The 26,733-nt window shown below is 38.0% G+C and overlaps 1 protein-coding gene across 2 annotated transcripts in view; it reads right to left on the bottom strand.

Annotated features, from left to right (window-relative positions):
- Positions 1 to 26,435, bottom strand: part of DTWD2 (DTW domain containing 2) — a 90,893-nt gene extending 64,458 nt beyond the window's left edge. For both annotated transcript variants that reach the window (XM_060006974.1, XM_060006975.1), the window contains exon 1: positions 26,121 to 26,435. In XM_060006974.1, coding sequence (XP_059862957.1) covers positions 26,121 to 26,338 — 218 coding nt within the window. In that variant the 5' untranslated portion in view covers positions 26,339 to 26,435. The remainder of the gene's footprint in view (positions 1 to 26,120) is intronic.
- Between the last annotated feature and the right edge of the window lie 298 nt (positions 26,436 to 26,733).

Genomic DNA, 26,733 nt, shown 5'->3' with positions numbered 1-26,733 from the left:
GTAAATTGGTTCAATTATATCTACCACCTCATTCTACAAGAAACTGTCAAACCTTTGCTCCTGCTGAAGAAATCATCTAGATAATATCTTACGCAAAGGTAGAAATGTATTGTACAACATGACCCCACTTGCCCTCTCCACCAATGAACCCAGAGTGGATGATTAACCAAAGGAAAATCAATATACTTGTTTTCCAGTGATGTCTGAAATGATTCCGTGTGACTACTCAGTCCTACAATGGGTTCCTTCTCTGGAATGTGAGCAGATTTATAGGAATGGAGAGTCTTTCAGCGGTCCCAAGAAGACCACTTAAACATAAGTAAACACCGGAGCAGTGACTGATGGAACTACGTATACTGACAAACAGATCAAGGGCTGCAATTAGAAAGGATTTCCCATTCAATAGGAGGAGGAAGAGAATGAGATACATTAGAATTCTAAAAGTTTAAGTTTCTGATTTTTTTTAAAGATTTTTTTGATGTGGACCATTTTTTTTAAAGTCTTTATTGAATTTGTTACAACACTGCTTCTGCTTTATGTTCTGGTCCCTTGGCCCCAAGGCACGTGGGATCTTAGCTCCCCAACCAGGGATTGAACCCACAACCCCTGCATTGGAAGGCAAAGTCTCAACCACTGGACTGTCAGGGAAGTCCCTAAGTTTCTGATATTTTTATATGAAACTCTGCATATGACTGCAATGCATGATCAGATGTCAGTAAAATTCTTTTATAAAATGTAATTTAAGATCAGATGAAGCCATTTTTTAAAAATCAGAATTTAACTGGATATCAACTTACATATTTATAAATTATATGATTCTAAGAATATGAAAGAATGCAAAAATGTCATATGTCTTATGCAGGAAGCATCTATATATCAGCAGGGCCAAAGAACTGCAAAATCCAACAAGTAAACAAGCTGAGTGAAAGCTGTAGATTTCTGTGGGTAGCAGAAAACTAGGTAAAATAAACAGTTAAAATAACATCTTTAGTTCATGACATATGTAGTAATTATAAAGGTCCTCAGTATGACAGTTAGGATAGTGCAAAGAACTGCTTTAGCTATTGATAGCTCTGGGTTTCATGTCTGACCAAAACCTCTGTTCATGGGGGGAAAAAAAGTTACCTGGGATAGTAATTTCTTTACTGGAAGGACATGTTTGATCTTTAGGAAGATTTAGAATTAAGTAGTAATTTCTTTACTGGAAGGACATGTTTGATCTTTAGGAAGATTTAGAATTAAATAGTTTGGAGAGTTCTGCTTCCAGGATAACAGGGAAAGTTGCTTCAGAGACCCACACTCCAGTGAAACAAGCAAAACTGACAAATACTGTTTTATAAAACCACCATTTAAAGTCTCTGGAGGGACTTCCCTGGTGGACAAGTGGTAAAGAAGCCGCCTTCCAATGCAGGGGACGCGGGTTCAATCCCTGGTCAGGGAACTAAGATCCCACATGCCACGGGGCAACTAAGCCCACATGCCACAACTACTGCGCTCATGCGCCTCAACTAGAGGGCCTGTGTGCCACAAACCACAGAGCCCACGCACTCTGGAACCCGCGTGCCACAACTAGAGAAGAGTAAACCCACACGCCACAACTAGAGAGAAGCCCACGCACCACAAGAGAGAAACCCGCACGCCACGACAAAGAGCCCGCACGCCACAAACAAAAGATTCCACGTGCCTCAACGAAGTTCCCATGTGCTGCAACTAAGACCCAACACAGCCAAAACTAAATAAAATAAACAAATAAATAAATCTTTTTAAAAAAAACTTAAAACAATAAAGTCTCTGGAAATTGTCCTAAGGGCATATTCAAATGAAGAAACATTATTCAAGAAAATCTATGAAAACTTGGTATTGGGATAGTTTGTGGCATTTGAGCCATAACCCATTTACTACCTTGCCCCAGTTTAGGTTGACAGAAACTCCACTCCAGGTAAGTGTGGCCAAGAGAACAGAGCTTCCTCTCAGCTTTCAATCAAGACTTACCATATGTCACAGAGAAAGGTAGACCATCAGCATCTCTCATCCTTCCAACTCCAAATTGAAGAAAATAAATTCCTGGTGAGTGTGGCCAACAGAGCAGTCTCCCTTCCTCCACCCGGCCTCCACTTAAAAAACAGAAGCTTTACCACAGTGCAGTAGGCTGAAAATGCTGGGACCCCAACTGTTCTCACCCCAGTTCACTCGTAGGACAGAAGTTCGACACCAGAAGCAGCAAGTCAGAGGCTACTGACTAGCCCTGTGCCCAGAACAGTGACTCAGAGAATCCACCTTGGAGGAGAGGCAGACTATAAAGAGCTCTGAAGCTCTCCTAAAGTAACTGACTTTATTTGAAATGGAGTGTGAGAAGTTCAAGCCTAAGGGTGCTCTCAAAAACAATAACTCTTCTTAATTAAGAGCAACAGCTAAATCATAGGTCAGCTAGTTCATCAGAAAGAACCATGGAAAGAGACAGCTAAGAAGAACACGCATGCAGTCAGAAAAAAACTCAGAGTGGCCTCAAAAACTACCCCTCTCCAAATTTAACTGGATCAGACTGCTGAGCAATTTATTCTCCAGGGCACTGTATCGAAATGATAAAATGATCAACTGATAATTAGTGGAGCCTAATGGACAGGATGCAATACCAAAAGAAGAAGGCAGCTTAAAAGAAAGATGTTGTAAAGAGATACTCAAAGATAATCTACTAAAATCATTGTAATACTGGTGGTGTTTGCACAACTTTGCTAATATTACAGAAAACCTCTAAATTATACACTTTAGTAGGATAAATGCCATGGTCTGTGAATCGTATCTTAATAAAGCTGGTTTTTTGAAAAATATAAAAATGCAATGAAAAAAGAACGTTCAACCTAATCAGTAAGGAAGAGGCATTTTACCACTATTTGACATCATGTTATGTTAAGGTGGGTTTCCTTCTCTACAATGTAAGCTACCTAAGAGCCAAGGACTTGACCTACTTTCTTCACTTTTATATTCCAGCACCTAGCATAGTAAGCTATCAATAAATACTGTTGAATACATGAGGGAATACCTTTACATTCCCTCTTACCTTAACCTTGAAATTCCTTTCTCCTCCTACACAATTTCTTATCCTATCCATTCATTTTCTTACATATGATATACTGATCTCTCTTTCACTTCCTCTCTAGTACTAAAGCAATTAGTTTGTATTATAAATGAAATTCAGAGTCTCAGATCTTCCTTTGACATTTTTGTTGTTTTGTTTTCTTTTGGCCACAACGTCCAGCTTGCAGGACCTTAGTCCCCCAACCAGGGATCAAACCTGGGCCCTGGCAGTGAAAGCTCCAAGTCCTAACCACTGGACCACTAGGGAATTCCCTCAGATCTTCCTTTGTTATCATTTGTGATCTTTCTGGTAAGCAATACCATATAGGGAGAAAAAATATTTACTGAAGAAAATATTTACTTAAAAAAAAAACAGCTAAGCACTTTATGTACAAACACTGTTAACTGTGATTTAAGCTAAACCTAATTGTTTTGGTTTATGCTTTAACATGCTCATAAAATATCACTATCCATTTATTTTAAAGCATGTACCCTTTATTAACCCCCTTATTAATTAATTAAGAATTTTGCTTATTTGTTATTAACAGCAATTTTTCTCATACTTTCCTACTCCACAATTGTCTGCATGTACTATGCTGGTGACTAGCTATCCAAATGTTAAACCATCTCTTACCAAACTAGTGAATAAGTGCAGAGAAATTGCTCTCCTCAATTTAAAATCTTTTTCCAAAAGAATAAAATACCTAGGAATAAACTTAACTAAGGAGGTGAAAGATCTGTATATTGAAAACTACAAGACATTAATGAAAGGAAATGCAGAACACACAAATAAATGGAAAGATATTCTGTACTCGTGGATTGGAAGAATTAACATTTTTTAAATGTCCATACTACCCAAAGCAATCTACAGATCCAATGCAAACCCTATCAAAATTCCAATGACATTTTTCACAGGAATAGGACCCAAATTCCTTAAATTTGTATGGAACCATTAAACCAAACAGCCAAAGCAATCTTGAGAAAGACAAATAAAGCTAGAGGCATCGTGCGCCTTGATTTCAAACTATACTAACAAAGCCCTAGTATTTAAACAGTATTATACTGACATAAAAACAGACATAGACCAACAGGACAGAACACAGAGCCTAGAAATATACCCATGCATGTATGGTCAATTAATTAACAACAAAGGAGCCAAGAATATACAATGGGGAAAGGACAGTCTCTTCTAAATGGTGTTAGGAAGGTTGGACATACAGATGAATGAAAATGGACTACTATCTTATACCATACACAAAAATCAATTCAAAATGGTTTAAAGACTTGAGTGTAAGGCTGGAAACCATAGAACTCCTAGAAGAAAATATAGGCAGTAAGCTCCTTGACTTAGGTCTTGGTAATGATTTTTTTTAATCTGACACCAAAAGCAAAAGCAAAAGCAGAAATAAACAAGTGGGACTACATCAAACTAAAAAGCTTCTGCACAGAAACAGAAACTATCAACAAAATGAAACGACAACCGACACACTGGGAGAAAATATTTGAAAATCATATATCTCATAAGGGGATATAAAGAACTCATACAACTCAAGAGTAAAAAAAAAACAATCCAATTGAAAAATGGGCATAAAATCTAAACAGACATTTTTCTAAAGAAGGTATACAGATGGCCAACGGGTACATGTAAAGATGCTCTACATCATTAATCATCAGGGAAATGCAAACCAAAACCACAATGAGATATCACCTCACATCTGTTAGAATGGCTACTGTCAAGGAGAATAGCAATAAATGCTGGAGAAGGTGTGGAGATAAGGGAACCCTCCTACGCTGTTGGTGCAAATATAAATTGGTGCAGCCACTATGGAAAACAGTATGGAGATTCCTTAAAAAAATAAAAATAGAACCACTATATGATCCAGCAATTCCCCTTCTAGATATTTATCTAAAGAAAATGAAAACACTAAATCAAAAAGATATCTGCATTACCATGTTGAGTGCAGAATTATTTATAATAGCCAAGATATGGAAACAAAGTGTCCATCAGTAGGTGAATGGATAAAGAAATTGTGATATATATGCAATGGAATATTATTCAGCCATAAAAAAAGAATGAAATCTTGCCATTTGTGACAACATGGATGGACCTCCAGGGCATTATGCTAAGTGAAATAAGTCAGACAGAGAAAGATTAATACCATATGATCTCTCTTTATATATGGAATCTTTAAAAAAAAACGTAACAAAACAAAAAAACCTAAGCTCATAGATACAGAGAAAAGATTGGTGGCTGCCAGAGGCAGGGGATGGAAGGGGGAGAAATGGATGAACTGTTTTTGTATTTTTTAGTTTAAAAAAATTGAACAAAAAAGTAAGTAAAATTTTTAAATAAAAATAAAATATTTTTCCAAAGAAAAAAAAATCTCCCTACATTCAAACTTAATCCTTGAAGGCTTAAATATTTCAAGTCAATAATGGATTAAATAATTTGTAAATTCAACAAAATTTTATTCAAACATTTACTGTACATCTTAACTATGTACCAGACATTAAGCACTTGGGACAATAAAAGAGAGAAAGATTACTGCCCTTATTGAATGTGTATGTTTTCACTGTGCCAGAAAAAATTTTTTAAAAGTTCCTTGCTTCCTATGAACTATTATGGATGATAGGAAAAAAACAGATCAGATAACTACACATCAAACCTTATTATTTATCATTATTTATAAATAATGAACATTCATCTTAAAATAAAAATCAAACTACTTTTACAATTTATATAGATCTAAGGAAGAAAATTTAATATCTGAATAAATATCAACAGGTAAATTGGGTATAGGTTTAGGGAATAACTATTAAGATATGTCACTGACAATATCATTGTCTTGCTATGTGATCCCGACTGTGTCAGAGGTTTTCAATTTCCTTCTTCATAGAACTAGTAATAAGATACCAAGAAAGTTCTGGTGAATAACTACTGAATCACAGGCAAATGTAATAAAAATGTAATTTTTCAACTAACTGAGATTTTTTTCCCTCTTCAACACTTACAACACATTGAAAATGTATTGTAAATACTGTTCTCTATCACTGGGGTTTATCTTCTTTAAAATCTATACAACCAATTAATGTTCATTATATCTTAACATATAAATGGAATTTTCAAATAATTTCCCTGAACAAATTTTATGAAATAAGCTTTTTCTTCTTTTCTCAATAAGGTTGTAGAAATAAATACGTAGGCTTCCTGTCAGACTAGGACTGACTGGCTTCTGAAGTGAATGCTGTAAAACAGGGGTAATCTGTCACTCTGGGTATGCTATCTTTGACAGCCTGTAGGGAAATAAAATTATATCTGACATATGACTAGAGATGCTAAAACCTACAAAAACATCTTCCGAAAGTTTAATTAATATTTGAAAGTTTAATTAATTTCTAACATAATATTCACTGAAAGCTATTTTTCTCATAGTACTAATAAGGCATACTTTAAAGATTAGTGAATACGGGACTTCCCTGGTGGCGCAGTAGATAAGAATCCGCCTGCCAATGCAGGAGACACGGGTTTGATCCCTGGTCAGGGAAGATTCCACATGCCACGGAGCAACTAAGCCCATGCGCCACAACTACTGAGCCTGTGCTCTAGAGCCCACATGCCACAACTACTGAGCCCACGTGCTGCAACTGCTGAAGCCCACGCGTCTAGAGCCCGTGCTCCACAATAAGAGAAGCCACTGCAAAGATAAACCCACACAATGCAACAAAGAGTAGACACCACTTGCCACAACTAGAGAAAGCCCGCACACAGCAACAAAGACCCAACATAGCCAAAGATAAATAAAATTAAATCTTAAAAAAAAAAAAGATCAGTGAATAGATTTACAAGAATCACTATCTTTAAAAGAATTTCTTTTACTCACTAAACAAAAGCAAATGTAGAGCCCAGAAAGATAACGCACCTCAAGTTTTCCAACACTCAACAAAAAATTTTTAGTCCCATAGACAAAGCAAAGAACAAAGAGTTTCAATAGATCAGTTGAATAGATACACTGCATTACACATAAAAATGGCAACAACTTTCTAATTTTAAAACAGACTTTGAAAAACGAAATGCCACAGTGCCCTCTACTGTCACTTTAAAGAAACTTAAATAATCTGTAAAATAAACTCTAGGTTTTACATTTTTGAAACTATATCCAATATAATCAATGAAAGAAGAAACAGCTTTTCGTTATTAATATAATATTATAATAAAATTTCATCTCATAAAAAGAAGCAATCTCAACCATGTCTGATTGCTTCAAGTGTAAAAGAAATGATATTCTCATAACCCCTTAAATCTGTTTTTTATCACTACATTATTTTATTTTATAAATGCCTTCAGGAGTAGAGGAACAATAGACTTAGAAAAAAAATCACTGTTATAGGAGAGGAAGTAACTCTCTAAAGATAATAAATATCTTTAAATGAGACATATTGACCTAGGCATGCTTAGAAGAGTGGTGTCCAAAGTGAGTTAGGTAAAATATCCCAATGGGGTGCAAAAAGATAGTATCAATATTATCACTTCTATTTATAATTAAACAACTAATATTTAGTACATAGAATAACACTCCCTCTGTGAGATGGTATATCACATGGTAATGTGTCAGGATATGCAGTATCCTAATAGAAAAGGAGGAGTTTCATAACATGAAGTGTTAACAACAGCACCCACAAAGAAACTATATATACCCACAAAGAGTCTATACTGAAGAAATTCTAATTACATAATCACAAATAAATAAGTATATGGCAGAGCTGTTCCTTTCTTACTGCTACTTCAAACTCTTCATTAGAGTTAATAAATCTAATCAGATGACAATAACTTTAAAAAGTAGAAATTATAAAGATTATTTGAACTATGAAATCACATCTTACTATCAGTAAGTTACTATCATAAACCTTACTGTAAGTATATATTATGTCTCAAAAATACTAAATAATAAGACTAGGACCCCATCACAATTAGCAAAACATTTTTAAATAGTTTATTTCACCATTATCACTTCCCTTTTATCTATGTTTTTTATGGTTTAAGAGGCAAGTCATACATTAGTATACGATAAATGTATATTATCATAGATAAATATGTATACCTATTAGAATTACATCCTAAATATTTTAACCAACTGTGGTATGTATTCAAAATAATTTAGAGATCACTGGCCTAGAGATAAGCTTGTTCCTACTATAAGATCTATAACTAAGAAAAATTTTAGGAAGTGTTATTATATTAAAGAAGCCTTCAGGGCTTCCCTGGTGGCGCAGTGGTTGGAAGTCTGCCTGCCGACGCAGGGGACATGGGTTCGTGCCCCGGTCCAGGAAGATCCCACGTGCCCCGGAGCGGCTGGGCCCGTGAGCCATGGCCTCTGAGCCTGCGCATCAGAGTCTGTGCTCCGCAACGGGAGAGGCCACAACAGTGAGAGGCCCTCGTACCGCAAAAAAAAAAAAAAAAAAAAAAAAAGAAGCCTTCAGAGGAGCCAGATGCTTGGAAAACAAAAGCCTTGTGTCCAGAGAGATGACTATATACAGCATCTATATAAAGCCCCTACTAGAGCTGCAATGACAAAGTGACAGATCAACTAAGAATCTTGTCATAAAGTAATCATCTATAGTCAGTTATCCTATTATTTACTTTGTCTTCTTATATCGAACTAAAACAAATATAAAAAAATAAACATCTTTCTTAATAGCAAGTTAAGTAAGTTTGCTGCTCTACAAACTCTTATTTTATACTTTCATAATTTGTCTTAAATATTTATTACATAGACATGTTTTCCTTCACCTTCAATTCACTATGAATTCTAGAGGAAACAATTTCTTAATTGTTTTTCTATGACCCAAGCTGTGCCTTTACTGGATAATGAATTAATAATGATTGAATGAACAAAGACTACCCATATGATTCATCAAATTAAGCCTCCAGATCCATGTGCAGCAGAATGCTATGCTCCTTAGCCATTGGTCAACTAAAGGGGACAGCATGAATGGCCATCCTGACAAGCAAGGAGTCAGAGGTTAAATTGTCCCAAGGACCAGCTATACCTCAGTAGAGATATTTTACAAAGAATAGCATAGAATGAAGGGACCATGTTACTAGAAAACATCTTCATTTTCTTTATTCTTTCTTCTCCTTTCCCTTGCCTAAAAGCTGTCTATATTTTAAAATGTAGATTTGGAATACCTGATTTATTAAGGAAATATTCCTCCTGAATTTATATAAAGGTCCATTTCTTCAAAAGAGCAAAAGAGAATTGAGAATTTTCTTTGATATAAGAGAAAAATATATAAGGTTTAAGATAGGGTTACTTTACTACATAAGAGAACACAAGAATGCTATGAATAAGCCACCGATTTTGATGTCCCTAAAAAAAGTATTTTTCATCAATGGAATATTTATTTGTAGCTGGAAAGTGAGTATTTTAAAAGCCCTAGGATTATAAAATCTCCATCATGAGGCAATTTAATTATGGTGACCTGCAACATTAACACATGCAAAGTTATTTACTTGCCCTTAATCTCTGAATCTAGAAAAACTACCCAAACAGGGAAGAAGATGACTACAAAATAAACCAATTTCGTAAATAATAATAATGATAATTCATGGAGGAGAAAAAGAATGAGGGAGGAGGGAGAAAAAGAGGGGAAGGAAGAGGAGGAAAGAGAAAAAGATAAGAGATGAGAACAAGGAGGAAAGGGAAAGAGGAAGAATTTAACAACTGCACAATTTTGTGCAAATGTGCATATGCTATAGGCACTATGCTAAATACTTTACCTTCATTTAATTCTTACAAAACCTGTCAAACAAAGGTAGTATTATTGCCCTAATTTACAGATGAAGAAACCAAGGCTATGAAAGGTTAAATAACTGTCTCAAGAGAAAACAGAGCTGGGGCTAGAACCCAGTTCTAATTCCAAAGTGTATGCCCTTAATCAATACATTTTATTGATTCCATATAAGCATTTAATGTCAATAAAAAGTCTTAACATAACTCTGTAGTGCTTCCCTAGGTCCCAGAAGGCCTAGCACTAAAATTAAAATATTTGATGATAAATAAACCTAACAGGCTGAAAGAGACAAGGAAGAAGCAAAAAGTCAAAGTCAAAGAAAGGTCAAAGAAAGAACATTCCATCCAAAAGCAGGAGAATACACATTCTTTTCAAGTGCATATGGAACATCCTCCAGGATAAATCACATGCTAGGCCACAAAACAAGTCTCTACAAATTTAAGATGACTGAAACCATATCAAGCATCTTTTCTAAACACAAAGGTATGAGACTAAAAATCAAGTACAATAAAAAAAAAATTGCAGAAAACATAAACACATAGAAACTTAATATGCTACCAATGTGTCACTGAAGAAATCAAAGAGAAAAGCAAAAATATCTGGAGACATGAAAATGGAAACTCAACAATTCAAAATCTATGGGAAACAGTAAAAACAGTTCTAAAAGGAAGGTTTATAGCAATACAAGCCTACCTCAGGGAATAAGAAAAATCTCAAAAAATCAATCTAGCCTTACATCTAAAGGAAGTAGAAAAAGAACAACAAACAAAACCCAAAGTTAGATTCAGGAGAAGATGGTGGAAGAGTAGGATGCAGAGATCACCTTCCTCCCCACAGATACATCAGAAATACATCTACACATGGAACTGCTCCTACAGAACACCCACTGAATGCTGGCAGAAGACCTCAGACCTCCCAAAACGCAAGAAACTCCCCACGTACCTGGGTAGGGCAAAAGAGAAAAGAAAAAACAGAGACAAAAGAATATGGACGGGACCTGCACTAGTGGGAGGGAGGTGTGAAGGAAGACAGGTTTCCACACACTAGAAGCCCCTTCGCGGGCAAAGACTGCGGATGGCGGAGGGGGGAAGCTTCAGAGCCACAGAGGAGAGCACAGCAACAGGGGTGCAGAGGGCAAAGCTGAGAGATTCCCGCACAGAGGATCGGTGCCGACCAGCACTCACCAGCCCGAGAGGCTTGTCTGCTCACCTGCCAGGACGGGTGGGGGCTGGGAGCTGAGGCTTAGGCTCTGGAGTTTAGATCCCAGGGAGAGGACTGGGGTTGGCGGCGTGAACTCAGCCTGAAGGGGTTAGTGCACCACGGCTAGCCGGGAGGGAGTCCGGGGAAAAGTCTGGAGCTGCCGAAGAGACAAGAGACCTTTTCTTGCCTCTTTGTTTCCTGGTGCGCGAGGACAGGGTATTAAGAGCCCTGCTTAAAGGAGCTCCAGAGATGGGCGCGAGCTGCGGCTATCAGCGCGGACCCCAGAGACGGGCATGAGACACTAAGGGTGCTGCTGCAGCCACCAAGAAGCCTGTGTGCAAGCACAGGTCACTGTCCACACCTCCTCTCCCGGGAGCCTGTGCAGCCCGCCACTGCCAGGGTCCCGGGATCCAGGGACAACTTCCCCGGGAGAACACACGGTGCACCTCAGGCTGCTGCAATATCACGCTGGCCTCTGCTGCCACAGGCTCGCCCTGCATCCGTACCCCTCCCTCCCCCCGGCCTGAGTGAGCCAGAGCCCCCGAATCAGCGGCTCCTTTAACCCCGTTCTGTCTGAGCGAAGAACAGACGCCCTCTGGTGACCTACACATAGAGGCGGGGCCAGATTCAAAGCTGAACCCTGGGAGCTGTGAGAACAAAGAAGAGAAAGGGAAATTTCTCCCAGAAGCCTCAAAAGCAGCGGATTAAAGCTCCACAATCAACTTGATGTACCCTGCATCTGTGGAATACCTGAATAGACAACGAATAGTCCCAAATTGAGGAGGAGGACTTTGGGAGCAAGATAGATTATATTTTCCCCTTTTCCTCTTTTTGTGACTGTGTATGGTTAAGCTTCTGTGTGAGATCTTGCCTGTATAGCTTTGCTTTCACCATTTGTCCTAGGGTTCTGTCCATCCGTTTTGTTTGTTTGTTTGTTTTGTTTTCTTTTGCTTGTTTTGTTGTTCACTATTCAAAATTTTTTTCTTAATAATTATTTTTTATTTTAATAACTTTATTTTATTTTATCTTACTTTATTTTGTTATCTCCCTCCCTCCCTCCCTCCCTCCCTTTCTTCCTTTCTTTCTTTCTTTCTATTTATTCTCCCTTTTATCCTGAGCTGTGTGGAGGACAGTCTCTTGGTGCTCCAGCCAGGCATCAGAGTTGTGCCAATGAGGTGGGACAGCCAGCTTCAGGACACTGGTCCACAAGAGACCTCCCAGCTCCACGTAATATCAAACGGTGAAAATCTCCCAGAGATCTCCATCTCAACACCAACAACCAGCTTCACTCAACGATGAGCAAGCTACAGTGCTGCACACCCTATGCCAAACAACTAGCAAGACAGGAACACAACCCCACCCATTAGCACAGAGGCTGCCTAAAACCATAAAAAGGCCCCAGACACCCCAAAACACACCACCAGACGTGGACCTGCCCACCAGAAAGACAAGATCCAGCCTCATCCACCAGAACACAGGCACTAGTCCCCTCCACCAGGAAACCTACACAACCCACTGAACCAACCTTAGCCCCTGGGGACAGACACCAAAGAAAATGGGAACTACGAACGTGCAGCCTGCGAAAAGGAGACCCCAAACACAGTAAGATAAGCAAAATGAAAAGACAGAAAAACACACAGCAGATGAAGGAGCAAGGTAAAAACCCACCAGACCTAACAAATGAAGAGGAAATAGGCAGTCTACCTGAAAAAAAATTCAGAATAATGATAGTAAAGATGATCCAAAATCTTGTAAATAGAATAGAGAAAATGCAAGAAACATTTAACAAGGACATAGAAGAACTACAGAGGAAACAAGCAATGATGAACAACACAATAAGTGAAATTAAAAATTCTCTAGAAGGGATCAATAGCAGAATAACTGAGGCAGAAGAACTGATAAGTGACCTGGAAGATAAAATAGTGGAAATAACTACCACAGAGCAGAATAAAGACAAAAAAATGAAAAGAACTGAGGACAGTCTCAGAGACCTCTGGGACAGCATTAAACACACCAACATTCGAATTATAAGGGTCCCAGAAGAAGAAGAGAAAAAGAAAGGGACTGAGAAAATATTTGAAGATATTATAGTTGAAAACTTCCCTAATATGGGAAAGGAAATAGTTAATCAAGTCCAGGAAGCACAGAGAGTCCCATACAGGATAAATCCAAGGAGAAACATGCCAAGACTCATATTAATCAAACTATCAAAACTTAAATACAAAGAAAACATATTAAAAGCAGCGAGGGAAAAACAACAAATAACACACAAGGGAATCCCCATAAGGTTAACGGCTGATCTTTCAGCAGAAACTCTGCAAGCCAGAAGGGAGGCATTTCATTTTGCTTATCTTACTGTGTTTGGGGTCTCCTTTTCGCAGGCTGCAGGTTCGTAGCTCCCGTTGTTTTTGGTATCTGTCCCCAGTGGCAGGACATGTTTAAAGTGATGAAGGAGAAAAACCTACAACCAAGATTACTCTACCCAGCAAGGATCTCATTCAGATTTGATGGAGAAATTAAAACCTTTACAGACAAGCAAAAGCTGAGACAGTTCAGCACCACCAAACCAGCTTTACAACAAATGCTAAAGGAACTTCCGTAGGCAAGAAACACAAGAGGAGGAAAAGACCTACAATAACAAACCCAACACAATTAAGAAAATGGGAATAGGAACATACATATCGATAATTACCTTAAGTGTAAATGAATTAAATGCTCCCACCAAAAGACACAGACTGGCTTAATGGATACAAAAACAAGACCCATATATATGCTGTCTACAAGAGACCCACTTCAGACCTAGAGACACATACAGACTGAAAGTGAGGGGATGGCAAAAGATATTCCACGCAAATGGAAATCAGAAGAAAGCTGGAGTAGCAATTCTCATATCAGACAAAACAGACTTTAAAATAAAGACTATTACAAGAGACAAAGAAGGACACTACATAATGATCAAGGAATCAATCCAAGAAGAAGATATAACAATTGTAAATATTTATGCACCCAACATAGGAGCACCTGAATACATAAGGCAAATACTAACAGCCATAAAAGAGGAAATCAACAGTAACACAATCATAGTAGGGGACTTTAACACCCCACTTTCACCCATGGACAGATCATCCAAAATGAAAATAAATAACGAAACACAAGCTTTAAATGATACATTAAACAAGATGGACTTAATTGATATTTATAGAATATTCTATCCAAAAACAAAAGAATACACATTTTTCTCAAGTGCTCATGGAACATTCTCCAGGATAGATCATATCTGGGGTCACAAATCTAGTCTTGGTAAATTTAAGAAAACTGAAATTGTATCAAGTATCTTTTCAGACCACAACGCTATGAGACTAGATATCAATTACAGGAAAAGATCTGTAAAAAATACAAACACATGGAGGCTAAACAATACACTACTTAATAACGAAGTGATCATTGAAGAAATCAAAAGGGAAATCAAAAAATACCTAGAAACGAATGGCAATGGAGACACCACGACCCAAAACCTATGAGATGCAGCAAAAGCAGTTCTAAGAGGGAAGTTTATAGCAATACAATCCTACCTTAAGAAACAGGAAACATCTCAAATAAACAACCTAACCTTGCACCTAAAGCAATTAGAGAAAGAAGAACAAAAAAACCCCAAAGTTAGCATAAGGAAAGAAATCATAAAGATCAGATCAGAAATAAATGAAAAAGAAAGGAAGGAAAACGACAGCAAAGATCAATAAAACTAAAAGCTGCTTCTTTGAGAAGATAAACAAAATTGATAAACCATTAGCCAGACTCATCAAGAAAAAAAGGGAGAAGACTCAAATCAATAGAATTAGAAATGAAAAAGGAGAAGTAACAACTAATACTGCAGAAATACAAAGGATCATGAGAGATTACTACAAGCAACTCTATGCCAATAAAATGGACAACCTGGAAGAAATTGACAAATTCTTAGAAATGCACAACCTGCTGAGACTGAACCAGGAAGAAATAGAAAATATGAACAGACCAATCACAAGCACTGAAATTGAGACTGTGATGAAAAATCTTCCAACAAACAAAAGCCCAGGAACACATGGCTTCACAGGCAAATTCTATCAAACATTTAGAGAAGAGCTAACACCTATCCTTCTCAAACTCTTCCAAAATATAGCAGAGGGAGGAACACTCCCAAACTCATTCTACGAGGCCACCATTACACTGATACCAAAACCAGACAAAGATGTCACAAAGAAAGAAAACTACAGGCCAGTATCACTGATGAACATAGATGCAAAAATCCTCAACAAAATACTAGCAAACAGAATCCAACAGCACATTAAAAGGATCATACACCATGATCAAGTGGGGTTTATTCCAGGAATGCAAGGATTCTTCAATATATGCAAATCAATCAACGTGATACACCATATTAACAAATTGAAGGAGAAAAACCATATGATCATCTCAATAGATGCAGAGAAAGCTTTCGACAAAGTTCAACACCCATTTATGATAAAAAAAAAACCTGCAGAAAGTGGGCATAGAGGGAACTTTCCTCAACATAATAAAGGCCATATATGACAAACCCACATCCAACATCGTCCTAAATGGTGAAAAACTGAAAGCATTTCCACTAATATCAGGAACAAGACAAGGCTGCCCACTCTCACCACTCTTATTCAACATAGTTTTGGAAGTTTAGCCACAGCAATCAGAGAAGAAAAGGAAATAAAAGGAATCCAAATCAGAAAAGAAGAAGTAAAGCTGTCACTGTTTGCACATGATATGATTCTATACATAGAGAATCCTAAAGATGCTACGAGAAAACTACTAGAGCTAATCAATGAATTTGGTAAAGTAGCAGGATACAAAATTAATGCACAGAAATCTCTGGCATTCTTGTACAGTAGTGATGAAAAATCTGAAAGCGAAATTAAGAAAACACTCCCATTTACCACTGCAACAAAAAGAATAAAATATCTAGGAATAAACCTACCTAAGGAGACAAAAGACCTGTATGCAGAAAATTATAAGACATTGATGAAAGAAATTAAAGATGATACAAATAGATGGAGAGATATACCATGTTCTTGGATTGGAAGAATCAACATTGTGAAAATGACTCTACTACCCAAAGCAATCTACAGATTCAATGTAATCCCTATCAAACTACCACTGGCATTTTTCACAGAACTAAAACAAAAAATTTCACAATTTGTATGGAAACACAAAAGACCCCGAATAGCCAAAGCAATCTTGAGAAGGAAAAATGGAGCTGTCACCCAGGTTATTATAATAAAAACATTATTGTAGTCAGAGATGGAAGGAAAAAGTTAGTGCACTTACCCTGAGGATCAGAGAGATGTATTACTTGCAGTGCCCATCATATTTAACTCATCAGTCTGAGCTGTGTATATCCAAGTGGAGATGACAATACCAAAAACTCAATTAGTAGGTTCAATTTTAGCTGCCATGCTAGATTTATCAGGGGCGTGAAAGAAATATTAAGATAGCAGAAAGGGTTCTGTGGTCGAGGCAATGTGGATGGATATATAGAAAAATATTTGAAAATCTTTTTATCTCCTGTAAATGCCAGAGAGTATCTATCACAGAAGAGGCACTATTCAACCAAGTAGGCAGAATGACTCAGCCAGTGTGCATCAACCGACCTCAGTAAACAGCTACACTGATGCTGTCATGATGGGCACCTGAACAGAATGACCATAAGTAAGGAGGAAGGCCATGTATGAGCGCTACAAGTGAGGTGGATGGACCTAGAGTCTGTCATACAGAGTGAAGTAAGTCAGAAAGAGAAAAACAAATACCGTATGCTAACACATATAAATGGAATCTAAGAAAAAAAAAAAAAAAGGTCATGAAGAACCTAGGGGTAAGACGGGAATAAAGTCACAGACCTACTAGAGCATGGACTTGAGGATATGGGGAGGGGGAAGGGTAAGCTGTGACAAAGTGAGAGAGTGGCATGGACATATATACATTACCAAACGTAAAATACATAGCTAGTGGGAAGTAGCCGCATAGCACAGCAAGATCCTTACTTATGATAATTGCTGCATTTTTTCAGTGATTTCTTTCTTTGAGGGTTGTATTAAAGATTCAATTTCAAGTACATTAAGGGTGATATATATGCTTTGTTAACTACTCAGATAACTGTGTACCTGCAATTTTGTGGAAATTGGAACTCCTGTGCATTGCTGAGGGGAATGTAAAATGGTTGCAGCTGCTATGGAAAACAGTTTGGCAATTCCTCAAAAAGTTAAACACAGAACTACCATATGACCCAGCAATTCCACTCCTAGGTATATATCCAAAAGAATTAAAAGCAGGAACTAGAATAAGTATTTGTATACCAACGTTCATGGCAACACTATTTACAATACCCAAAAAGTGGAAACAAACCAAGTGTCCATCAACAAAAGAATGGATAACAGATAAATTAAGATGGCATATACATACAATTCAGCCATAAAAATGAAATTTTGATATACGCTATAACATGGATGGACCTTGAAAGCATTATTCTTAGTGAAATGTCAGACAGAGAACAAATATTGTGTGATTATACAAAGTATCTAGAATAGGTAAATTCATAGAAACAGAAAGGAGAATAGAGATTACCAGGGGCTGGGGGGAGGAGGGGATGAGAAGATATTATTTAATGGGTACAGAGTTTATACTGGGGATGATGAAAATTTTCTGGGTATAGATAGTAGTGATAGTTACACAACATTATGAATGTATTTAATGTCACTGAATTGTACGCTTATAAATGGTTCAAATGATAAATATGTTATATACATATTAACCTGATTTTTTTAATTGACCTGCCAAATAACAGATTTACATAAACAAGTAGATCATACATATCTCTTTTTTTTAAGATTTTTTTTTTACAGCTGTTTTAGATTCACAGCAAAATTGACGGGAAGCTACAGAGATTTTCTATATACCCCCTGCCCAAAGACATGCATAGCCTCCCCATTATCAATATCTCCCATTAGAGTGGTACATTTGTTACAAATGATGAACCTACAATGACATTTTGCATAGACTTTTAAAAATAATTTTGAACTCTCTATTGAGTCTCTGTTGAGTCACGGTCATTACATTTTTTTTCCTTTAATTCTTTGAACCTATTATAAGCGTTGCTTTGAAGTATTTTTCTACTATATCCAAAATCTGGATCCACTCAAGGACAGTTTCTATTTGCTGTTGTTTTCCCTGTATGTGAGTCACACTTTCCTGTTTCTTTGCATGTCTAGTAAGCTTTGGTTAAAAACTAGACGTTTTAGACAAGGTAGTGTAGAAACTCTGGATTCTATTTAATTCTTCTGGATGCTGTTCTTTGGAAACTTGCCTGGACTTAACCTGCAGACTCCCTCCTCTTGTAGTGTGCAGTCACTGGTATGTCTGTTCAGTTTTCTTTTCTTTTTTTAATTCTTATTTTTATTTATTCCTAGGGGTCACACCTGTGAGATCAGACACATTTCTATCAGGTCAATCTCTCTAACTCTTTGCAAGGTCAGGAGAATCATTCCATACCTTTCTGTTTTTTTCCTTGATTAATCCTGGAACACTTCTACTTACTTCACTTCACTGCTCCCTTTTTCCCCACAACTTTTCCACTAGGCTTCCAGTAGACAAAAAACAAGAAACAAGCAAACTAAAAACTCAGCAGAGAAAAAAAAAAAAAAATCCTATCAATCAATAATACCTTCAAATTTGCCTTTCTAATTGAAATGTGAAGAGCCACCAAGAGAAATGAGAGCTGACCATAGGCAGGTAAAGGATTCAGGAGGTAAAAGGTGGACCTTAAAAAAGACAATAATTAAAATTGCCCATCCCAAAATAATTAAAAATAGCCATGGACAAAGGAAAAGGAAAAGAATCTATGGATTAGAAGAAGGCAAAGGAACACCTCACTGGAAGTATATATTATATGCAATAGGAAAAGAAAGAAAGTCATACTGTTCATTTTAGTATAATTCATTATTACGTGATGCAGTAATGAAAATATGAAATTTAAAGCAGCTCTGCCTCTGCTACTCCCCTGACCTTAAGAATACATAAAAGAGAATAACTATTTAAATCACAAAGTTGTCTTATATAGTAAATAAAAACATACATGTAAGAAAGCACTTTGCAACCTGTGAAGTCTTTTAAAATAATGCCAAATTTATTTAGATACAGAGAACAAACAGGTTGTTGCCAGAGGGGAGGTGGGTGAGAGGATAAGTGAAAAAGGTGAGGGAAATACAAGATGTACACACTTCCAGTTACAAAATAAATGTTACCTGTATGAAATGTACAGTGTGAGGAATACAGTCGATAATTATGTAATATCTTTGTATAGTGACAATGGTAACTAGACTTATCGTGGTGATCATTTTCTAATGTATAGAAGTATCGAATCATTATGTTGTGCACCAAGAACTAACATAGTGCTGAAGGTCAATTATACTTCAAGAAACAAACTTAAAGAAAAAGATCAGATTTGTAGTTACCAGAGGCGAGGAGTGGTGAGAGCAGGAGAATTGGATGAAGGTGGTCAAAAGGTACAAACTTCTAGTTGTAAGATAAATAAGTATCAGGGATATAATGTACAACATAATATAATTAACACTGTTGTACATTATAAATGAAAGTTGTTAATCAAGTAAATCTTGGGACTTCCCTGGTAGTCTAGTGGTTAGGATCCAGCACTTTCACTGCCGTGGCCCAGGTTCAATCCCCAGTCGGGGAACTGAGATCCCACAAGCCACGCAGAGTGGCCTAAATAAATAAACAAAGTAAATCCTAAGAGTTCTCATCACAAGGAAAATTTTTTTTTCTTTTTCTTTTATTTTTTATCTACATAAGATGATAGATATTCAATAAACTTAATCATTTCATGGTGCATGTAAGTCAAATCATTATATTGTACATCTTATACAGTGCTGTATGTCAATTATATCTCAATAAAACTGGAAGAAAAAAATAAAATATATTACATATTTTAAAAATAAATGAAAAAGACAAATTTTAGACTAGACTATTAAGGAATATATTCTCTCACTACATAAGCATTAACAGAGTTATGAATTATTAATTTGGGGCAAATGTAAACATACTTAAAAAATTAATGTCCTTTGATATTCTTTGAAGAAAACTTCTATCTGTCAGAGGGCAATAATAATGTTCTTATTTTTCTTGGGGAAAATAAACATTTAGAAAGCTCTAAAGTGGTTTCTTAAAATTGGTCACTCCTCTTTGGAGACTTAATTAAGAAAAAAATTCCCTCTTGAGATATATCATCTTTGCTCAACTTTGAACATATGATTAGCTTGCACAGTAATTTGTAAATCAGTTAGCTTCCCACATATCTTAGGAACGAACTAGTTCAAAGAATAAACATATTTTCTGTATTAACAAGAAAGAACAAATTAACTTAGTTAATGCACAAATAATTAAATTTGCATGCTATCAAAATTTTTACCCTAAAAATTACCATCAATAATCTAGTTTATTTTAAATTTACCAAAACAGTTGGTTTTCTAATTCTAAGTGTTGATACCAGTTCAACAATCTTAATTATTGTAAACTAATTGCTTTGGGAGTTACCATTTTTCACTTCTACCTATGAAACCTGCAGACTGATTTACCCTCCTGGTCAGGCTGACCAGCCCACAATGACGTACATGAGACCCAGATCAAAAAGCAAATGCCTATGAGAGGCAGGCAGTTAATCATAGTTGAATTAAGCAGGAATGACTGGGAGCAATGATGACCTGGACAGATCACACCCAATCTAAAGGCACAACCAATACTCCACTCAGCCAACTATTTTTGCTCAGGCAGTTGGCCTCCAAGCTGCTAGATCTTCCCATTCTCACAGAAAACAGAATTCTGGATTTTGATATAAAACACCTTCATTTTTAACTATTAGCAACTGGTAATTTAAAACTGGTAAAAATATAGTTTTAAACAAAACATCTGTGGGGCTGCCAGTTTGTGGCTCCTGTATTCTTCTTAAACACCTGCAACCTTCCCTGCTTCGCTCTCTCATTATTTTATCCCCAGCACCTTCTTCTCCAGAATAACCAAGCCTAAAGAATACGGAAAAGGTTAAGACACGGAATAAAGAAGCTATACGTTGTTAAAGGGTACAAAGTTGGAACTAGAAGGGGAACAAATGCTGGAGATCTAATGCACAGCATTGTGATATAGTCAACAATACTGTCTAATATACTTCAAAGTTGCTAAGAGGCTACATCTTAAGTCTTCTCAGCACAAAAAAAGAAATGATAATTAGGTGACAACAGCTAACCACTACCAATGATAACCATACTGCAATACATAAATGTATCAAATCAACAGGATGTACACCTTAAACTTATACAAATTATACAACAAATATATCTTAATTTTTATTTTTAAAAAAAGGAGCTAAAGAATACCAAAGCTCAGGAATCCTGTTACTAAGCTTGAAGTAAACATACTTCAGCTTAAAAAGTATGAAAATCAGAGCTACTCCTGCAGCCTTAGTGGCTGCACTTCAACTAGTGACTACATCCACTCGGCAAACAAAATCATAAGGCTTCTTCAGCAAGCGTGGAGCGTAGAGCAAAGCCAAGCATTTGCAAGAGCTTAGAAGCCAAGTGGACTGGAGCTGGAGACCCAACTCTGCTACTTGATTGTTACCTCTACCTTCTTATCATTTAAAAGCTAATGATATCATCAATTCTAGAATGCTGTTATGAGAAATAAATAAAATATTATACATAAAGCACCTAGGCTTGGTGAATAACCTGCAGATGACCAGTGCTTAATAAACGGGTGCTAAATATGTTGATGTGGCTTATTATAATCCTTACAACTTTGTACTTTTGTAAGAAGAAAGCACTGGAGAGAGAAAATTTTCTGTCTCAGGGCCTATCTGTGTCAGTTTGTGTACATGTTCTCCCTGCTGTCTTCCTCCCTCAGACAAATTAAAAAATACTCTGTATTTAGACATTATTCCATTATTCTTATGATCAATGAATTTCAAGTGGTTTCTAACTCTTGTCCTCAGGCAGGAATATAAACAGAAGATATAAAAAAATAATTAAGATGTCTGGCATTTTACTGGAATAAGGCCCTAACTCTTCCCAGTCAAGCCTTTTACCATTGTATCACCATTCAGTTTGCATTTTTCTTAATATATAAAACAGAGTACAAATTGTGATAAAAGCCACCTATAGAAGTCAAGTTGTAACCTCCATTCAAATGTAAAAATACTTCAGTGGCTGTTTTGTTGGGTTCTAGTGCTTTAGGCTCAAACTCCCTAACACAGTTTATTTGGCCCTTCCCAGTGCAACCACCATTAATCTCTGCAACCTCGTCTCTCCTTCCTTTCTGCCAAGCTCTCCAAATACACTGTACTCTATACAATGTACTCCTGTAAATGCTGTTCCTTCTAACAGGGACACACTTTTTATAAAATCTGTATCTTGCAATAACAAATTAGTTTGGGATCTTTTAAAGAATATTTCATTAATGTTTAAGATATGTTGCATTTCTAACGAGCAAGATGCTGCTGAGAAGTTAAATTGAGTTTGCACTTCCTGAACAAAACCAATCTCTAGAATTCCTTAGGCTGTGACAATTATAGTAATGTGTTTAGAGAAATGAATAGTGTTTTAAATAAATGGCCAAATAATTGTGACTTACTGATCACTCAAATCTAAGAATGCATTTTAATTTTAAAAACTATTATAAGCATAAATGTAAACAAGTTCACTCAGGGAACTAATTAAAACCCTAACCGCCTAATAAAATAAAATATAAAGAGCTATAAATATTATACTGATAACACCTAAATATTCTCCATAATTCTAGAACTGCATCTAACCAATTAAAACAAACAAAATGCACAGCATGCCAAGGGAAAGAGTCTTTAAAAGGTAGAAAATTTCACTAGAAAAAACAAAGTGCAGAAATGTCAGAATGAATTATAATGCTAAAGGATTAACTAAATGAAACTGAAAACAAGCTAAAATCCAGCAAGTCATTTTTACTTTTTAAACAGTAGATCAGGTTAGAGGGTAGAGAGGGATGAAAAGGCAGAGCCAAGAGGACTTTTAGGGCAGTGAAAACACTCTGTATGCTATCAATACTATAATAGTAGATATATGTTATTACAAATTTGTCCAAACTCAAAATATGTACAACACCAAGGGTGAACCCTAATGTAAACCATGGACTTTAAGTGATAATAATGTGTCAATGGAGTCCATCAATTGTAACAAATGTACCACTCTGGTAGGGGATGTTGATAACTGGGAAGCTATGTATGTGTAGGGGCAGAGAGTACATGGGAAATCTCTGTACCTTCCTCTCAATTTTGCTGTCAATCTAAAAGTGCTCTAGGGCTTCCCTAGTGGCACAGTGGTTCAGAATCCGCCTGCCAATGTAGGGGACACGGGTTCGAGCCCCGGTCCGAGAAGATCCCACATGCCGTGGAGCAACTAAGCCCGTGCGACACAAGTACTGAGCCTGCGCTCTAGAGCCCACGAGCCACAACTACTGAAACCCGCGCGCCTAGAGCCCATGCTCCGCAACAAGAGAAGACACCACAATGAGAAGCCTGCACACCACAACTAGAGAAAGTAGGGCACAGCAACAAAGACCCAATGCAGCCAAAAATAAATAAATAAATTTTTTAAAAAATAAAATAAAAGTGCTCTAAAAAATAAAGTCTATTAATGGGGCAGAGAGGAGGAGATAAGAAAAATTATAAATCTTTGCTAGCCACAGAAGACTAATTTTTAAACTATTATAACTAGCAGTTCTGAGTAGACTAAAAACTACATGATAAAGCTAGCATAATTTAGCTCTGGATTTGTATTTGAAATACTTTTCTTTCCACCTCCTAGTGAGAGCCCTTCGAAGCATTTTTTTTTTCTTGGGGGGCTGTGTTGAGTCTTTGTCGCTGTGCGCAGGCTTTCTCTAGTTGCGCGAGCAGGGGCTACTCTTCATTGCAGTGCACGGGCTTCTCATTGCGGTGGCTTCTCTTGTTGCGGAGCACGCGCTCTAGGCGCATGGGCTTCAGTAGCTGTGGCTCGCGGGCACTAGAGCGCAGGCTCAGTAGTTGTCGGGCACGGCTTAGTTGCTCCACAGCATGTGGGATCTTCCTGGACGGGGGCTCGAACCGGTGTCCCCTGCATTGGCAGGCAGATTCTCAACCACTGCGCCACCAGGGAAGCCCCGAAGCATTCTTAAGTGCTATCTCCTAACAACTTTAGACAACTTATTTAAATAAATTGTATTCACACACCCCGTCTGTTCCAACACACAGTCTCTTTTAGACACAAATTATTCACCCTCGTCAAAGGTCTACTGAGTATCTACTGCACATAGTACATTCAGAAAATATAAAAAGATCCTTACACTCAAGATCCTTCCTCTGAGGTCTTAGAATTCAGCTCTGGGAAAAGGTCAAAATGGCCCTGGTAAGAGACTCCATGTATGCAAATGCTAAAGACAATCAACCAGCCGGTTCTTCTGTTCCCCTTCTTGGAACACTTCTCTCTTGGCTGAATCCTTCTTATCTTTCAAGTCTCAATATAAACGCTATTTCTTCACAAATCTTTCCTGACACCATCCTGCTATTTTCTATGGCAGAATCCCACTTCTTTCATTGCTGTTCTTTTTTTTCCAATCTGTAATTACATATTTAGTTGCTTGTTTACTGGTTTATCATCTGTATCCAATAACAAACTGAACACTCTATGTGGACAAAGGCTCCACCGTATTACCAGTAATTAGCAAAGCACTCAGTACTCAATGATTAAATGAAAGCGTACATCTGGTGCTCAGGAGAAAGGTCTGAGCTAGAGATACTGGAGTAGAGGTGATAACTTAGCCATGAAAACTGGTAAGATCACCTGTGAGAAGTGTATCGGGTTAGAAGAGAACCTAGAACCAAGACCTTGAGGTAGCCCAACATTTAGAGTTTTAATAGAACAGGCAAAGAAGACTAGGATACAGAAGTCAGATAAATCAAAGCGAAACCAAAGAGACAGTGTTTCAAGGAGTGAGTATTTCAACTGCAGAATTCTGCCAAGAGGTCCAGTAAAAAGTGAACAGAAAAGGATCCATTAGATTTCACCTCATTAAGGTTAATGGTGACTTTAGTGAGAGCCATTTCAGATCACCTAGGATCTGAGGACAAATTACAGAGTGATTCCCAGGTGAGGAAGTAGAGACACTACCTAATTGTTAAAAGTGTGAAGGACAACAGAGAGGTAGTAACCAAGAGAAATGATCCTGAACACCCAGGAGGTAAATATAATAGTATATCTGTATAGCATGAGATTCAAACAAGCAGGGAAAGCAATCCTCACAATCCTGAAAGTACACCAGCATAATTCAAACGGTCAAATAATGTTAATTGTTGGTGTTGCTAGTTTAATAAATTGTCTCCCCATTAGACTATAAGTGACCCAGTGAGCGCAGAGATAACGTATGTTTTATCCATGCCTAGGTTTCTAGGAACCTAGAACAGTGCCTGCCACACAGTAGGTGCTCAATAAATATTTCTAAGTGAATTCATAATTCTGAATACAATGTCAACTACTGGAATAGCCACCTTGATTGTCTCCTCTGATCCATTTTTTCTTTTTTTTTACTGTGAGATGACTATGTCACATAAGCATAAACGTGTTTTTACAAATATTACTGTCATTACGCCTTACTTCCCCTACCAGACACTCAAGCTTCTTGACAGCGGAACTTCTGTCTGCTCATCCCATGACCCGCTCAGTGTCTTGCAGGAAGAAGTAAGGCTAAATAATCCTGAACCTGGAGAAATGGCTTCTTACGAAAGAGCTGTGACAGGTATTTCACAGTGATTCCAAGGTCAACCAGTAGACCCTGCCGCCCCAAGCGCGGAGAGGCCAGAACTAGCGCTCCCCCGGCCTGGAACCGCAGCTGCCGCCTCCCCGGCAGAGGGCGCAGCAGCCACCGCGATACACATCCCCCTCCAAGTCGGCCGCCGGCCTCAGTCCCCGCCCCCGCCCGGCGGTCACCTGCAGCGGCTGCACTCGGGCCTCCGCTCAGCCGGCTCCACTGGCAGTTCCCACAGGCCGTCCGCACTAGCCCCGTCCGCCTCCGCGTCCAAGGCAGTCGCCGCCGGGGATGAGCCGCCCTCCCGCCGCTCCTCCTCGTCCGGTTTCTGAGACCTAGAGGCCCCGGGTAGCCGCGCGACGGGGTCCCTGGGTGTTCGCGCCTCTTTCTGCAGCTCCATGGCAGGCGCTCAGGTCCGACCGTCACATTGAAGCCCCGCTGCCGCCAGGAGGCGCCACAAGCTGGAGAAACCAGCCTCCGCCTCCCGGCGCCACGCACGCACGCCACGTACGGGGGGCGGGTCTCCGAAGCCCAGGCTGGAGACCCCGCCCCGCAGCGGACAAGGAATGAACCCATTGGTCTGTGCCCCGTGGGCTAGTTCACCTAGAACCCGGAAGGGAAGTGTGGATCGTCCTGGGGAGCAGGCGAGGTTAGGAAGGCGTCTCGGGGAGAAGTAAAGGAATCTCCTCTGAAAACACCTCAGGTGGCAAACTTGAATGTACTTTCCTTGTTTTCACCCCTTTAAAAGTGAAAATATAATGGAATTCTGCGTTTTCCCCCTTAGGATGGCAGTTT

This window comes from Delphinus delphis, chromosome 3 (genome assembly GCF_949987515.2).
Source record: "Delphinus delphis chromosome 3, mDelDel1.2, whole genome shotgun sequence".
Classification (NCBI taxonomy): Eukaryota; Metazoa; Chordata; class Mammalia; order Artiodactyla; family Delphinidae; genus Delphinus; species Delphinus delphis.
Note: the sequence above shows the minus strand (reverse complement) of the source record. Positions and strands in the feature narration are given on the sequence as shown.